The sequence below is a fragment of the Hemicordylus capensis genome, chromosome 6 (assembly GCF_027244095.1).
Source record: "Hemicordylus capensis ecotype Gifberg chromosome 6, rHemCap1.1.pri, whole genome shotgun sequence".
NCBI lineage: Eukaryota > Metazoa > Chordata > Lepidosauria > Squamata > Cordylidae > Hemicordylus > Hemicordylus capensis.
The window spans coordinates 116,540,091-116,556,083 of record NC_069662.1 but is presented as its reverse complement, the minus strand read 5'-3'; the positions used below and the strand labels follow the sequence as shown (position 1 = coordinate 116,556,083).

General features: G+C 42.8%; 1 protein-coding gene across 1 annotated transcript; it reads right to left on the bottom strand.

Annotated features, from left to right (window-relative positions):
• Positions 1-6,254: 6,254 nt before the first annotated feature.
• Positions 6,255-10,678, bottom strand: HOXA11 (homeobox A11). Its single transcript, XM_053263031.1, has 2 exons — positions 9,943-10,678; positions 6,255-8,221 (listed from the first exon to the last, which is right to left on the bottom strand). The coding sequence occupies exons 1-2, from the start codon at positions 10,676-10,678 to the stop codon at positions 7,989-7,991; spliced, it is 969 nt and encodes a 322-aa protein (XP_053119006.1). The 3' UTR covers positions 6,255-7,988.
• Positions 10,679-15,993: the final 5,315 nt, after the last annotated feature.

The window sequence follows — 15,993 nt, the reverse complement described above, 5'->3', positions numbered from 1 at the left end:
CTATGCTCACCTCCTAAGGACAGGAATAAGGGAACTGTCTCCGTTCTGTCCTCTCTCTCTCTTTGTGAGTTGTTCAGAAGCATCTGCCTAGCCATGGTGGTCCAAAGGGTTGGGCTAGCTGGACCAAAGGTTCGATCCAGCAAGGCTACTCTTCTGTTCTTAAGATGCAGAGGACGGATCAAGGGGGAAAGTGCATATCCATTGACTGAGCAGAGTTTTAAAAACAGGTTTTAAGCCTTGTAGGCTTGTGCAGCTGAAGATATATACCTCCGCCGTCAGGGGACTGCTTTTATGTGTGCCGTTGGTTCCTCTAACCCAAAGAAAAGGGCAACCAGCAACTGGCAACTCACATCCAGGCCCTGCTTTTATTGTTGCATTTATAGGAGCAAAGCGCCTGGCTGTGATGGTCAAGGCACTTAGGGCCTGATCCGGAGCCCAGGGAGGTTAATAATACCGAGACTGGCGGCTTGGACTGGAGGAGAGCAGCAGCTTTGGATCGGGCTCGGAGCTCATGAGTTCCACTCGGCGCTTTTCTTTAATCGCTAACAAGGCCAAGGCAAGCAAACAGCAACGCTCATCATCAAAGCCAGTGAAGTAAAACTAATAATGTGCACTTGATTCTTAACTATAAAAGATAATGGTCAATTCTGCAGCAACTAAACTACTTTGGCGTGCATTGTGTGTAGCGGCCACATTTTAAACACTTAACAATGTGTCTCGGACATTAACCAGGGCTTTATAGCGTTTCTTATTATGCAGGGCACAGGATGAGGAATCGCTGCTTTTTCATTCTGCCCCTGCCAACAAACTCGAGGAAAGGAATAGGAGGGTGGGGGTTGAAGCCTCAACAGGCAGCCAGTCAGATCCACAAGGAACTTACGCCGAAGCTCGCATTGGCCTGGGGGGATTCGAATTTGGTTGCGAGATGGACTGAAGGGGGGGTCAGAAGTGACCAGAGACGTGGTTTGGTGGGGAATCTCTATTCCCCGCCGCTATTAAAATAAAACTGTATTGATCCCAGAGAAATATAATGGATGTATTAATAGAGTCGTTAAGCTGTTTTATGAGTTTGGACTAAAAATTAAAAACTAGGAGGAATAAATAAGCCATGAGAGCTCAGCCCAAGCTGGGCTGAATAGGGGTGTGTGTGTGTGTGTATTTTTCCTCCTCTTTAAATCCTTCTAGCTGAAGAGTGATTTATCCACTTATTATTTCCAGGAGGAACCAAAAGGTACAACATTGTTAATCAAGAGGTGCTGTTTTGTATGCTAATTAAAATAGGCTTTATATTTCTGACATGGGCAAATTGAGGTTTGCGGGGAAGAGGTGGGGGTGGGGGAGAAAAAGTATAAAAGCTTTCATGGGAATCTGAAGGCTGCCTGCTTTTAAATATATGGCCGTAGAATGCATTTTGTAAATCTTAACCAGAATTAATACAATCAGTGCGTACTTATTTAATGTTAAAAGTGGCATTTGTCAAGAATGTGACCGTGTGCCAAGCCAGTTTTCCTCCTGGATAAATTCCCATACAGGCGGCTTTCCATCAGGCATTTTAAGAACTGCATCTCTGTGCCAAGAAAGGTGACAAATTGCTACCCAAGTAATTTTTCTCTTTCCTTTGAAATTCTTTCATGCTAAAAGGGAAGAGGATGGCAGGAGGGAGAGGAAAAGTGAGCTAAGATCGAGTTTGGGAGATTAATTCCCTTCAAAATGTAGACTGCGTTTGCATCTAAACCCCAGTCCTTTTGGCAGCTTGCATTCTGGTCTGGCTGCAATCCTGCTCACAGTTTATTTCTAGCAAGTAGCTGCCCAGTGATATGGATGTATGTGTGAGGACGAATGCAAGATCACACTGGCAACCCCCTATGTCGATAGGGAAGGAAGTCCCGCTGATTTCAATAGAACGCACTTCCATCTCAGAGGCCAGAGCATTACATGTATGGACATTTACTTGGGCGTAAATCCACTTGAAGTCAAGGGCATCTCTCCTAAGAAAATGGGTTCATGAATGGGAGTGCAAAACTCTTTAGTGGCGCTCATATTCAAAGTGCGGCCTTTCCAAGGTTTATAGTGGAAGCTCCAAAGCATCCGAGAGTTGCTTAAGGCTGCAATCCTGCAGACACTTACACCGGAGTAAATGCCATTTGAGCCTGTGAGATATGCTTCTGAGTAAGCATGCACAGGTTCAGGCAATTAGGCACATATTTGGCAGTTTCTCTCTAGTTGTTATGGCAGTAGAAGCTCCTTAATACTGGAGGTACGGATGAAATTTGGAGGTCATATTTATCTGTATATGACTTCACGAAAGTAGGTCTTATCTTGCTTTCGTTTTTCTAGTCAAAATGAGTTTTGCAGCTAATGTGAAGCACCTACTTGTAGCTATTTCTTTTTAAATGAGACTTGGAGAGGTGGTGCTTCATTTCAGATGTGGAAGCAACAACTTTCAGGAAGGAACGTTTTGTTTGTTTGTTTATTTGTTTGTGCTACAATTCTAAATCCCCTTCCTGGAAGAAAAAGTTATGACACCCCAAGTTTACTTGCAGTGAACGGCAATTCCATTGAGCGGATTGCTGGGGAAAATACAGCACAAGAGATTACTAGAAGGGGAGGGGACTCTTTCTTTTATGCACCCTTCTGCGTGAGTGTGTATAACATATATAAACCCAAACAGCTTCCAGTTAGCAGGGAACGTAATTTTAAATTCTTCCCTCCAAATATACTCTCCGAACTGGCGATACATTTGAGAGATTATGGCCACTCATTCTATTCCAACCCGCTCCGCAAGCTTTCCAACTTGGGTCTATCTAGAGAAAACATTTTATAACCAGAGGGTGATTAAATTATTGGGATGCGTATAGTTGAATACTGAATGGAAAAGTTCAGACCTCGAAAAATATATCTGTTTTATTAAACACGTTTGAAGCTGTGTTCACAAGGCTACGCGTTGGTGTTTTTTTGTGTTTTTTTTAAATGAAGAGAACTCTCCCCTTTGGGGGATGTTAATCAGCTAGTTATTGTGGATTCTTCTCAAGTGGGGATTTCTTCTTTGGAGAAGAAGGCAGCGTTCTAATTTTCTAGGAGCAGGAGATAATTGATTAAAATCAGCGCCTCAGAACAGTCACGGAATGGGGCCATTAAAGCAACACACTAAGCTGTTGTCCGCTAAACATTTCATTCCAGAGCAGATATGAATCACTACTCTAGTTTCCATGAAAAATACTGACGCCAAATCTTGTCCTCCATTTTCCCTCCGCAATAACCGAGTATTAGTTTAACACTGGACTTCAGAAACCGCATGTCAATGGACTGTTAGCAAGACTTCTTAACATAACATATGACTTAGACAAAAATATGCACGTCAGTCAAGTTAATACCACAAGCAGACTTTTCAAAGACGGCTGAGCCTTGTGGGAAAGCAGCACCAGCCTTCTCTGTGCTCTCCGCCTGTTTATACAGCGAGGCCATATCACAAGGTCAGCCCGTTGCCTGCCTTAAGAAATCAGGAATGCTTCTTCTAATCGATGGGAGATGCTCCATTCGCTACAATGTGGTAGATCCTCGGGTTTGCACTACAGTCCTAGGGACATAGGATCGTGGATGTAGTCTGAAGAAGACAATAATACTGTCTTCTATACACGGGGCACAATGGAGAGATAGGCGGACAACTTCACATCCAAATAAATGGGAGTGAACCATAATCCCAAACTTTTCTTCGCATGAGTTCAGTGGGACTCAACTATACAGGACTGCACAGAACTGCAGCTCCAAGACTGCAAACCGAGGCACTTTTACCCGACTGCAAGTTTTCTTCTACACATATATACACACACAATTGCGCTATAAATATTTAGTGTAGCATATGCCTCCTAGTAACATGGATCGCTCCCAGTATGGTTAAGATGGGGTGCCAAAAGCCAGGCTGTTAACTTCCCGTGGTTTCACATTCTAAATATCTCCACAAGTATTGCAGATCAATACACATAGATCGAGAGAGCTGTTCTAAATTCACCCAAGTATTCCCTCAGCATGCAACAGAACCTTTATTTATTTATTTATTTATTTTAATAACCTAAAGAGACTTACACTCCAAATCCAGGGATATCGATTTTTAGTTTCTGCTTGGGGTGGGAGTGGGAGCGGGAGCTGACATTGTTGGCCTCAGAAGCAAAAAAGCTTTTAACAAATATTACTGTTAACCAACCGCACCGCTGATGAACTCGGCCAAACTGGCACGAGTAACCTGCAGCTCAAATCCAATAAGGCCATCAAAATTATCTGCCACTTTTAGTCCAGACCGCTATTCATCTCCTTGATGGAAGACACCTAGTCCTCTCCACATAAACGTCAAGATTCATAATATTTCCAGAGATGCCGTTTTTATACGAAAGTTGCCGTTCTGGCTTACGCTGATCTTACCACCGCGGACTGCTTGCCAGAGTTATACCTGAAACCTTTTCTCTAGTTTTGTTTTGTTTTGTTTTAAAGAGTCCGTCTTCAAACTAAGGAAGCTTTAAAAAAAAACAACAACCGCAAAAATAACTTTCCAGAGCTAATCTTCTAATCACCGGTTTCCCGAAAATACACCCTAACCATTTTGTCCGCCCCAACCCCCGCTACAAAAGTCGAAAGTCTTAATGGAGACCAAGTGGACCTAAGGTCACTAGCTAGCTGTACCTTGCTAAGTGCGCCTTCCTCTTTAAATTCCAAAGTTAGACTCAAAGGAAATACTCACCCTTTGTCGTGTTCAAAACCCGAAGAAGCCAGCCCTGGTTGCAACATCTGGCCCAGTGCTTTACTCTCCTTGAAGGAGAGAGCAGTAAGTTCTTCAGCTTACCTTTGCAAATCTGACCATGGAAAGTGAAATAATATAATGTGCAGCTCCTAGAATGTAAAGGGAACAAAGGCCAAGATTCGCCCCCCCCCATCCCTCTCTCTCCCCCTTTTCTCCCACTGCGGCTTTGACATTGATCTGAATCACGCCATCTTGTGGCAAGCGAGTTCCAAAGCAGGCCTGACCTGCCAGGCAATCCCAGAATGTTTAAGAAACGGATACCAGTCCAGACAATTGCCCTGCACAGATCTACCCGCTGCAGCTAAGGAATTGCTGCGAATCCTCAGCCTCGTTTATAGCCGTGCTGTCTCCATATGCAAATGGGCACGTCGTGGGCGCTTTTATGACTGCATTGTCCCAATAACACACGGGATGTGCTTTTTACTGGGCCAGGAAATCACCACCACCCCGTCCACAAACTAGGAAAAAACTCCATGAGTCAAGCTCTCCCTGAATAACCAGTTAATGTTTAACTAGCAAAGGAAGTTGCTGGCTGCACATTTATGGCCGCCAGTCTATTCCTCTGCTTCTCTGTCTGCTTCTCTCCATCTATCTCTCTATCTCTCGCTTTTAAGAGTCGCATTCCTTTGTAGCATGCTAGCCAAATAAACAAACAAGCAAGCTCCTCTTCCCCCTCCTCATCTTTGTACATTTCCTTTGACCAGACGCTGTCTGGCAAGGTGGGGGTTGTCAGCAAAAGCCCAGAGCCAGTTAGCCCTTCACCTCAAGGTTATGGGTGATGTCCAAAGCAATACAGAAGTTCAAAGCCAATAAACAATAGAGGGGGAGTATGTACTTTCTTTCCTGATTATGAATAAGGGAGGTGAAATCTACCTAATGTCACATCCTCACAAAGGCCTTTCGTGTTGCATTTTCAAATAGTGTTTTGGAGATCAAGGACAATTCCCCAGGACTCATCTCGCCTCACCCAAATGTGGCCTTGCTCTTCAGAACATTGCTGTGTTCCTAGGAGTCACTCACAGGCACAAGTATATTCCAGCCCATGTGCCCCAGTGTGACTACAGAGGCCATTTTGCAGACTGAAGGGGCTCAGCCACAAGTATTCCTTCTCCTTCTTACAGTGTGTTTAGACATATGGTCTCTGAAATAAACAGGAGTACATAATGACTCCAGAACACACCTGGCCTTCTTTCATGTGCTTTACATATGTGAACATGAGCATCAGATCTATAATCTGCAATTACTGTAAAGGCTGATCTTTCTCTGTCATCCCGTTCAATCTGGCCTTTGACTAGTTGCAGTCTGCCTATGCATTCATAAATACCCTACGCATTCATAAATACCAGACATGTTGCTCCAACTTATCATGACTGACTAAAAGCAAGAGGTGAGCGAAACGTCCACCAAAGCATCTCTTTCAGAGATCAGGATTCCAGACATACCCATGAATGTAACACAAGGATAAAAATATAAATTTCCCACGTTTATTTTTGTTGTGCGCCGTTCCACTGTATACATGCAACGAAAGACGTTCACATATTAAAAAAGAAAACGATATATACATATATGACATACATATTTCAAACAGTGATGGAATATAAAGGTATTGCATGTTTGTGAAACTGTATAAAGAAAATGCATCCATTTGGGAAGCTGGTGATTTTTTCAAACATTCTTGTCACCATAGTTTGCACATGTTAAAACATTAAAAAACCAAACCTGACACTTTCCAAGGAAAACAACCCTTTTAAAAAAGTAGACTAACAAAAACATCATTTTAAAATGTACAAGTCTTGTAAAACACCATTCTTGTATGAAATATACATTCAGATATTCTCAACAGCAAGTGACCGTTACAATAAAACACATATCCTTTGTAAACCGATATAGAATTTTAAATAGTTCTTTTATTTCTTTAAAAAATCGTGTTTCTCTCTTTCTCACTTTGGTTCCTGCAGGGAAATATATTTCTTTATATATATTTAAAATAACTCAAAGGAACTTTCCATTCTTTGATTTTTGCCGACTGAGCGACTAAGTAGGACTCACAACACTGAAAGTGGACAACAAGGTATGAAAACAAATTCACCATATTTACATTGTTTGCCTTCTGCTTGGCCTTCTAAGGAAACACTAGGTATTTTAGTGATCTGGTCTCAGTGCATTGCACACATCCAAGGTCCAATTAAGTGTTGTGTGGTATTTGCCAAACTGTCCTTCTCCACAGGTATTTCCTGAAGAAAGTTTGTGAGACAGAAGCCAGAAGTGGCCTTTTCCTATTTTCCCCTTTCGCAACTATTAAATTAGTCTTTCTTCTTCTCTCCCCCAACTCTTTATTTTTAGCATTTAAATACGAGCATCATGATTTGTCTCCAAAGGGATGGCCACTTTTCGACAGTTGTTATTCATTAAAGCCAGAGCAAATTCACATGGCTAAGTGTTTGTCTCTTTCAGTGATTGTTCCTTTACCATATATGGCAAATTGATACCTGAAATCGTTTCAAAAGTAAATAGTCAAGTTTTTTTCACCTCATAGCTCCCTAGAACAACACAATAGATTCAACACTACACCCTTACTACGAACATTTATGATTGGCCTTGCAAAGAAATAAATCCCCCCCCCCCAAAACTATTTTGATTTAAAATGCAATTGGTAACAGGGAAACCACCCTTGCGGAAGAAGATTCGTCATTCGGGAAGAAAGAGCAATAGGACAGCGTTTGTGCGTCTGTAGGTAGGGGCATTTTGAAGGTTTCTTTTGTAGTGATCCTCCAGATTCTACGCTGCCATTTGTAGCCTTCCAATCAATGTTCCACAGTAAAAACCAAGGTAATATAATTTTAAAACATTATTAAGCCAACAATCCACTCCCTCTTTTCACGTGTGAACCCCTAACAGAATGAGTTGCAGGTCTGAAGGTCAGAGGTATCCAAATTGCCCTCAGAAGCAAAGATGGCATGCATGGGAAAGTGGGTCCAGGGTATAAACCGATTGTAATTGAGTTGTAAAATCAAGAACTTTCAAAAAACAAAACAATATTAAAAAATGGTTGGTTTACGTGTATGGGGCGAAAATATCTTAGTTATTCCGCATCCTCCGTCACTTTATACACCTCCTTCTTATAGGTAACCCTGTGGCTTGACCTTGTCAAGGGCGAGATCTGAATTTAATCTCATCTTGAAAAACGCTAGCAGTTTTAAAGTAGTGGATTAGCTGAGTAATATTGTAATCGGTCCCTGTTAATTTTTTTCTCTTTCATTCTTCTGTTTTGAAACCATATTTTTACTTGACGGTCGGTCAAGTTGAGCATTCGGGAGAGCTGGAGGCGTTTCTCTTTGTTTATATAGACACTGAAGAAGAATTCCCTTTCTAATTCTCTAATCTGATATTTCGTGTATGGGCATCTCTTTTTACGGGTACGTTGTCCACCTGTGGAATGAAAAATAAAGGCAGAAGCCATTAAGTCTGGAGTCAGATATGGCTGGGGGAGGACTGCGGTTCATATTTAATCAAGGGGTGTGTGTGTGTGGTGGGGGGCGCAGCCTTGTCTTCCTATCTGGTTACATACTGGGACTATCTCCTATTCAGCATTTGTATATATTAAATTAACCTTATCTAGGAGAAAATAGTGTGCATAGAAAGTGTCAGAGAGCAAGATCCAATCCGATCCGCACACGAAGCATCCTTTCAAACAAGAGATCTACGCCCAGATTCTATGCAGGTTTACTCAGAAGTAAGACTCAGTGGGTTCAAAGGAATTGCAGGTGAAATTCCATCAAGTTCAATAGGACTTATTCCCAAGCAAAGTATGCACAGGACTGCAGCCCAGATGTACAGTTCATGGGCAAAGGCCAATATGTAGATGGCAAATGGCACCAAATGGGAAAGGCACTCCTCCAGCATACCCATGACAGGCTTCTGCAGGAAGGTTGGAGAGGCTAAAGGAAGCTCTTAGGAACCAAGTAGGACACCTTCAACCACGTTCTCCAGCCTAGCCTTAATCAAACACATGGAAATCGCTGGTTTACTCGAACAGTCATCATGCCACTACAAAAATCCGGATGAACTGCACCTTCCTGTCTATGGACCACGAAACTTCTCCGATGGTGCATTAGAATGCCCGCTCTCTCTCTACCAACAACCACAACAGTGCTCCACTCTAAGACAACCATTAGTTCACTGCTTATTATTAATGAAATCCGCTATGCTGTTTTCAAAACTCTCCTTACTCTAACAAAGAGTTTATCAGCCACACTAGCTAGACTGTTTTTAAGCAGAGCGGCAAGGGGGTTTCTTCCCCTTCTCCTCTTAAGTTTCAAAAGCTTTTTTATGTTAGGCATTGGGGCTATTTTTTTTTTAAATAAACGTTCCTATGCCTGTTACAGCTCGTTGTAAGAGAACTTTTCTGCTTTAGGCTTCTTAAGGGCTGACTGGGGAGAGAAAAAGCCACGCTTTAAAAAAAAAAAGGCTGTGACAGATTGAATAACAATTGTAAGTAAACTGTTGGACAGAAGGCAACACGTAATTGCCACCGTGCCTTAGGAAAACGGCTTCCTTTAGAGAAAAAGGCCAGCTTTGGGTTAATTTGTTGCTTTTAATATATTGCTACAGTGCAGGCGGCTACTTTATCTGTTAAACACTGTTCTCGTGCAATCGTTAAAAACAGGGATGACTTTGAATCCAAGCCTCTAACTAGACTTCTGGGGCAACACATGGCTTTTATAAAAAAAAAAAAAAAAATTCACAGGATTACATGGATATCAAAGGAGTCTGCAATCCCCTTTTGGGCGAATTTACAGGCACAAAACGTGCGTTATTATATTTTCGAGAGTTTGACCACAGAACCTCCACCCCCTCTTTATTCTTTTCTCTTTTTTATGGTTTAAGAGAGAGAAAAACTTTTATTCTTATTTTTAAAAAAATAAAAATATATATAAAGGCATCCATTGGCCGGTGGGTATTTCACGGCCAATTTCAGTCCTCGCCACGTGATCTCGCCTTTTATAACAAAGTTTTGTTGGGGGAAATCTAAAGGCCCTTCATAAACCTTATATGCTTATAAAACAGCATATAAAAATTTAACAGCGGCGGTGCGCTAAGATTTCCAAGTCCCGTTCATAAACGCGCTAGGGCGCTGCCTTTATACGTACTGGAGCTGCTGGATTTCTCCTCATTGTTGCCGGAAGACGAGCCAGGGCTGCTGCTACTCTCCGTCCTCCTCTGCCTCTCCTTCTCTTCTGCCGCTGCAGCCACCGCCGCGCTGGCTGCCGCCGCCGCCGCCGCCTCCCTGCCGCAGCTGCCTTCCGAACTTGAAGTTGCCGTGGCGGCGGCGGCGGCGGCGCTCCCCGGAGCAGCCGCGGAGGGCATTTTCTCGCCGTTCTTGGTGTCTCCGGCATAGTCCGAGTGGTTCTCCGCCGTGCCATAAGCGGTCTCGAAGAACTGGTCGAAAGCCTGCGGCAGCACCCCGTTCCTGCCCACAGTGCTATAGAAATTGGAGGAGACGTTGGAGGTGGTGGGGTGGTGGTAGACGTTGGCCGGGCTTTTCCCGAACATCTCGCCCATGCTGGCGGCGGCGGCGGCGGCGGCGGTGTTGGTGGCCGGCAGGCAGTCTCGGTGCATGATCTCCTCTGCCGAGTAGCAGTGGGGGAGATTGTTCCGGGGGTGCCACTTACTGGCCGGATCAATGGCATACTCCCTGAAGGTGACTTCTCGCACAGGTTGGACCTGGGGTAGGTTGGAGGAGTAGGAGTATGTCATGGGGCGAGAAGACGGGGTCTGGGGCAGGAAGGAAGGGAGGCTGGAGAAATCAGGACCCGACACGTAGTAAGTACAACTTGGCAAATACATGTTAGAGGAACAAGGAACACGCTCATCAAAATCCATCATTAGGCTACCTCGGGCTCTCCGCATTAGCCGAGCTTAACATGATTCTCTAATGCAGCTGCCTCTTTGAAGCAGATCCGTGAAGTAAGAAATTTGGAGACGTAAGCTGACGTGGAAATCTATCCCCATCCTTAGCAGGGAGGCGCTGGTCATGTGACCAAATGTTGAAATTGACAAGCTGCGAGTATGGGCGCTCGCTCTCTCTTGCTCGCGCTCTCTCTCTCGCTCGCGCTCTCTCTCCCCTCCACCCCCTTCCCTCCTTTGTAGCCATCTCGAGGGAAGCAACAGATCGTCACTTTGGTCTTCTGGTTAAATCCACGAAAATCTAAAATGTAACTCGGACGGTTGGGAGGACAAGACGCTTGCCCCCACCTTCTTCCTCCCTCAGTATTAAACTCTCTTCAGCTCATTAGCCATAGGATGGAATTAGGGACAGCCACATCTCTCTCTCTCTCCTCGTCCTCTTTAAAAGCATGTGGTGAGATGCCGTGTAATCTTATAGTTTGCCCAGATCTGACTTCTGGGAAGGGTTGCTCCAGAAGCCATGTGGTCCCTGTGGTTTCTTTCCTCCGGAAGATATTCTCTCAGCCTTCCAGGCTTCTGCTGAAGACACAGCCGGGAAGAATGTGCCAGGGTCAAGTCTGTACTGATTTTCATGGTGAATGGATGACACGATCGCATTCAGGTTCACTTCCGAAGGCGCTTAGTGCCTTCCTTCCCTTTCGAGCACATTAACCTCAGATAGCCCAGGCGGCTTCAGCCCAGCTCTGCTCTAGGTATTTAGCGATATTTTATGCTTCCTCACTCAGGATTTTCCTCTTTTATTTTTAAGCTCCCCACCCCCAAACCCCAACCCACCCGCGTGAAACCTAGTTGCTTGATTCTCTTGCTACTTGCAGTGCCAGGAACTCTTTGAAATTGCAACCCAGCCGCGTAAAGGAGGATGAGTCGACCACACAGGGCAGCTGGAGAAATAAGTGGGAGGATGAATGATCCGCACACTCTTCCAACCCAGATCCTGCCATGCCTTACTTGGAAGTAAGTGCCATTGATTTCAATGGACCCGTCTGTATCAGTGGGATTGCCACGATTAGAATCCGAGTGCAAATGTTTTAACTGACTAGTGTGCAAAATTATTTGCGATATCATTAACCCCTGGTAGCAAACCTGTAGAAGGACTTTTTTGGTTTTTTTAAGTCCCAGGAAAGGGGACCTATGAAAAGGATAATTGTTCAAAGAGGCTGAATTTATTTGTGAGTAAGATCCTTGGATCCCAGTGGGTCTTACTTCCAGGAAATAATGTCTAGGATAATGCTGCACAATAGTATTTATCTGTCAGTTTTAAAGAGGAGAAAGAACACCCTCACCCAAGACAGAGCCAAAGAAAGCAGAACAAATGCAGCTAAACACCAGGGCACTTACAGGAAGTAAACCCCATACGTCTGTATGAGTGTGCCGTTTTAATATTTTATGTAAGGAGAAGAAAGGTTTTGCACTGGATCTAATTATAACAGAAACACTCACACAGATTCCCCGCAAGGCCACAGACAACTTGTTCTGAAATTGGTGGTAAGGTCTCTTTGACTCGCATTGAAAGAAAGGTTGGCGTTATTAAAGGGAGGGGGAACCCTCTTTTAAAATTGTAATTTACCTTGAGATGTGAACCTGTTTTTATATCTCGAAGGGCAAAAGTTCTACTGTACATTCTGGAGATCCTCGGGATTTAAATGTCAGCCTCTGTGTGTTTATTTATTGCTGAGCTTATCGTAACTGACTCAATAACAAATCTAATCATGTTGGGTCCTGGGGAAAAAAATCTCATTATGTATTTTCCCTACGTTCGATTTAACTATACCAAGCTGTAAATATCAATATTATCTAGTAATTACTTTGTACTGGAGTAAACTAATTTATTAGCATTAATGTTTATATGCCTTTTATCTCCCCCTCCCTTTCTTTCCTTTCCTTTCTTTTCTCCCCCCCCTTTTTTTACAAGGGTTACCAATCACAAATCAAACGCTTTGGACATATCCCTTTAATGAACTCTTTATTTTGGATCACTGCAAGAACTTTTATGGGCCTTCAAGGTTTGTGAGCTGAACTTGAAATTATTAATTAATCTCCTTGCTTGTCGCATTTGCCAAGAGTGTGGATGAAAATAAGAGATAAGCGTGTCATCAAAGGACCAGTTACAGATTGTTTGGGTCTGTGTGGGACTATAAAATGGTTTTATTTCTTTTCTTGTGGGGGGGGGGCGAGTGCAGAAATATGCAACACTGATGTTTGCCAATTGGCTTTAACGAGCACCTTTTACTTTTATTTTCCCTCTGATCTGACTTTTTTTTTTTAAAGGTACCTGAGGATTGTTTCATTTTCAGGCTTTCCCTTCTTCCAGCTCCTGATATATAAAGATGGTTTGACTCACTTTCCCTCCCTTTCTCTTCACACCAGGGTGAATCTCTGCAGGATTTTTTTTTTTTCCCCCGCAGTGATAACAAAGGCGCCACCATTGCAAAGACTCGCTCCGCCTCTTTTGCTCTGGCGGACAACTTTCTTGCACTTGTATGAGGGCTTTGCAAGCTCTAATTGAACCTGGCGAGTCTAAGAGAACCGAAAACAGTTCTAGACTGACCGGGGGTTTTATGGCACTTTTGGCAGTCAACTTCAGCTTGTCTCAGAAGCAGACACTGACAGAGCCTGGCCAGCGATGAAGCGGGGAGACGCCACCTACATGCAATCCCTTGTTGCATTCAAGAAACCGGCTGCAACCTTGAGCGTAGAGTAAGGGGGCAGGTCTGAAAGCAAAAGGTTGGTAGCGAGGGGGCTGCCGCCTCCTTGCAGCAGCTCAGGGGCTCGTCTGGTCAATCCTTTCAAACAAAGGAGAAATTAAGATGGGCTGCGGGGGAGGGGAGAGGCGTATGGGACGGCGAAAGGAAGTCCAGTCGGTCTGCACCTTTAGCCTCCTCCTGTCTAGTGGGGATTATTGCTGATGGGTTTTCGGAGGCGGCTGAGAGACATACCTCTGAATGCAAAGGGAGGGGAGAGGAGGGTTTACAGTGCGTCCTGCCAAACGCCTTGCAGTTGTGGAACCATTAAAGACTATTATTGAGAGGACTTCTGGGTGCCGCTTGTCTAGGAACTAGCAAGCACCCAAGGTACAATTCGCGGCTTTATTTGCTGCTAAGTGAAAGGCAGCGAATACATGATGCCTCTCCTCCAAATGGGTCGCTAATTACGGCGAGCCTGCTGTTAGGTTGCTATTTTTGACCGCCACAAACATGTTGATTGCTCTCGCTTGGAAATGCTCCGTTTGAATGCAATATTTGAGACTTCCTTGCCTGAAATGGGTGGTGGGGTGGGGAAGGAGCCCGAGGACCATCCCTTTGCCCGCATCCTTAGCTACATATATTGAAGTAGATATCTAATTTTGGGAGAAAACGCAAACAATGTAATCCGAAAAGGATAATGGGAGAATAACAGAGATCTTGCAACAGTGGTTATATGGATCACTTTTCAGAGCATATAACTTGGGGAGTATATCAAATCAAGAACAGTTGTCTATAGATGCCTATCCTACATGGGGAATAATGATTTTTGTTCCGGATGAATATATACTTTCTCTTCAAGCTGTTAAAGGAAGAAGTGAATCGTTTAACATGTTTCCTTTGTTCTCCAAAGTTCCCACTCCATAATATATAGCTGTCAATGCTTTATCATATCTATAACATGGTTAGTTCACTTCTGCAGAATGTCTGGCACTCAAGAATATACTGCACATTTCAGAGAATATCAGGTTTTTTAAATAGATATGTATTCAGCAACATGCCTGTGAAAACATCAATGGGGTAGGCAAAAATAGATGTAAGCACAGAGAAGATTTTTCTTCATCATAAGCTATTGACATTAGGAGTGGGAAGGTGATACTATTTTGAAAAAATAAGAACAATGTTTCATAGTTGCAAAGAGTTTATTATGTATAATTACTATATGTAAAATATTGTAGATATCTTGATAAATAATCTATTTCCCGTTGGTGACCTCTTGATTCAATTATCCAGTTGATTCAAAAATCTCTTTGTTGTGTGTTCTAAAATAAAAACATGGTTTCTTATATGAATTTATAAATAATTTCACAGGGCATAGTGCAGTCAAAATGCCGTGTTTTAATCCCACTGATTTAAATTGAAGAGATTTCCACATGCACTCACATGGAAATAAATGATATTTAAAAGCACTTAATCTCTGCTAGATCGAGTCTCAAGTTCCGACATATATGGTATACATTTTAAATAATATATTAGCAATGTAAGAGAAGCATTCTCCTAATTTCTATAGGAGTGAATGCACAACAGCAAAATAAAGATTATGGAATATGGTCCTCACTATCCATGTAATGTAGCTTCAAGAAGTGTAAATGGTTACATTTAAAATGCTAACAATAAGATAAGTTTGAAATTATATTTTGTTACTTGATACTAATAAATACAAATTTATTTCGGTTCTATGACTATTTGCTTGGAAATCAAGTATGAGCCCAATCCTAACACAAATGCAAATTAGTATCTTTGAAACTGGTGGGCATGAGTGAGGGAGGGTTAAGAATTTTTAAGTGCGGTTCTTCTCAACAAGAGAAAGTTAAGCACCTAAAACTCTCCCACTGAAACCAATGAACCATACAATGCTTAAAATTTGGTTGTTGGTTTATCCCCATGGACACTTCATTTCCAGCAAATTTGTTTAGGGATCGGCTGTTAGGAGAGCAAGAACTACTTTTCATTTTGAATATCATTTTTATTCAAAAAAATTGTGGACCTCCTGATTAAATTTATGATGTACCTATCGAATTTGCAAGTATTGTGAAATCATTGTGCTATTCTCCTTTTAAAGCACTAAGACTAAAAGAGTAGACATTATTGTCACATTCCACCTTTTTTGTCATGAAAATTCCACCTACCAATCCCACTTTTTCTTCCTGCATTTACCTGAAAGTCAGTCCCATTATTTTAAATGGAATTTACTTCCAAATTAGTATACATAGGACTATGCATGGGATGTCACACGTGGTCACACGTGTGAATGTGACACATTTATGCATACTCAGTGCCACGTTCGAATCCTCACATCACCCCAATCGCTTATGTCGTAGACTTTTGCTGTCAATACGTTGTTTTCCTGTTACCTGCCAAACAAACAAACAAACAAACAAAGGGCTAAGGAAAGTCTTTCCTCAGATGCTCCAATGTTTCAATAAATAGCTAAAAAACTTTGATGCATTTCTGCCCTTGTTCAGGTACCCTTGCAAGGTTCGGTTATCCCTG

Coding starts and splice junctions, on each gene's coding strand:
- HOXA11 (XM_053263031.1), bottom strand. CDS start 10,678: ATGATGGATTTTGATGAGCGTGTTCCTTGTTCCTCTAACATGTATTTG. Junction 8,222..9,942: donor GGAGAAATCCAGCAGCTCCA/GTACGTATAAAG, acceptor TTCATTCCACAG/GTGGACAACGTACCCGTAAA.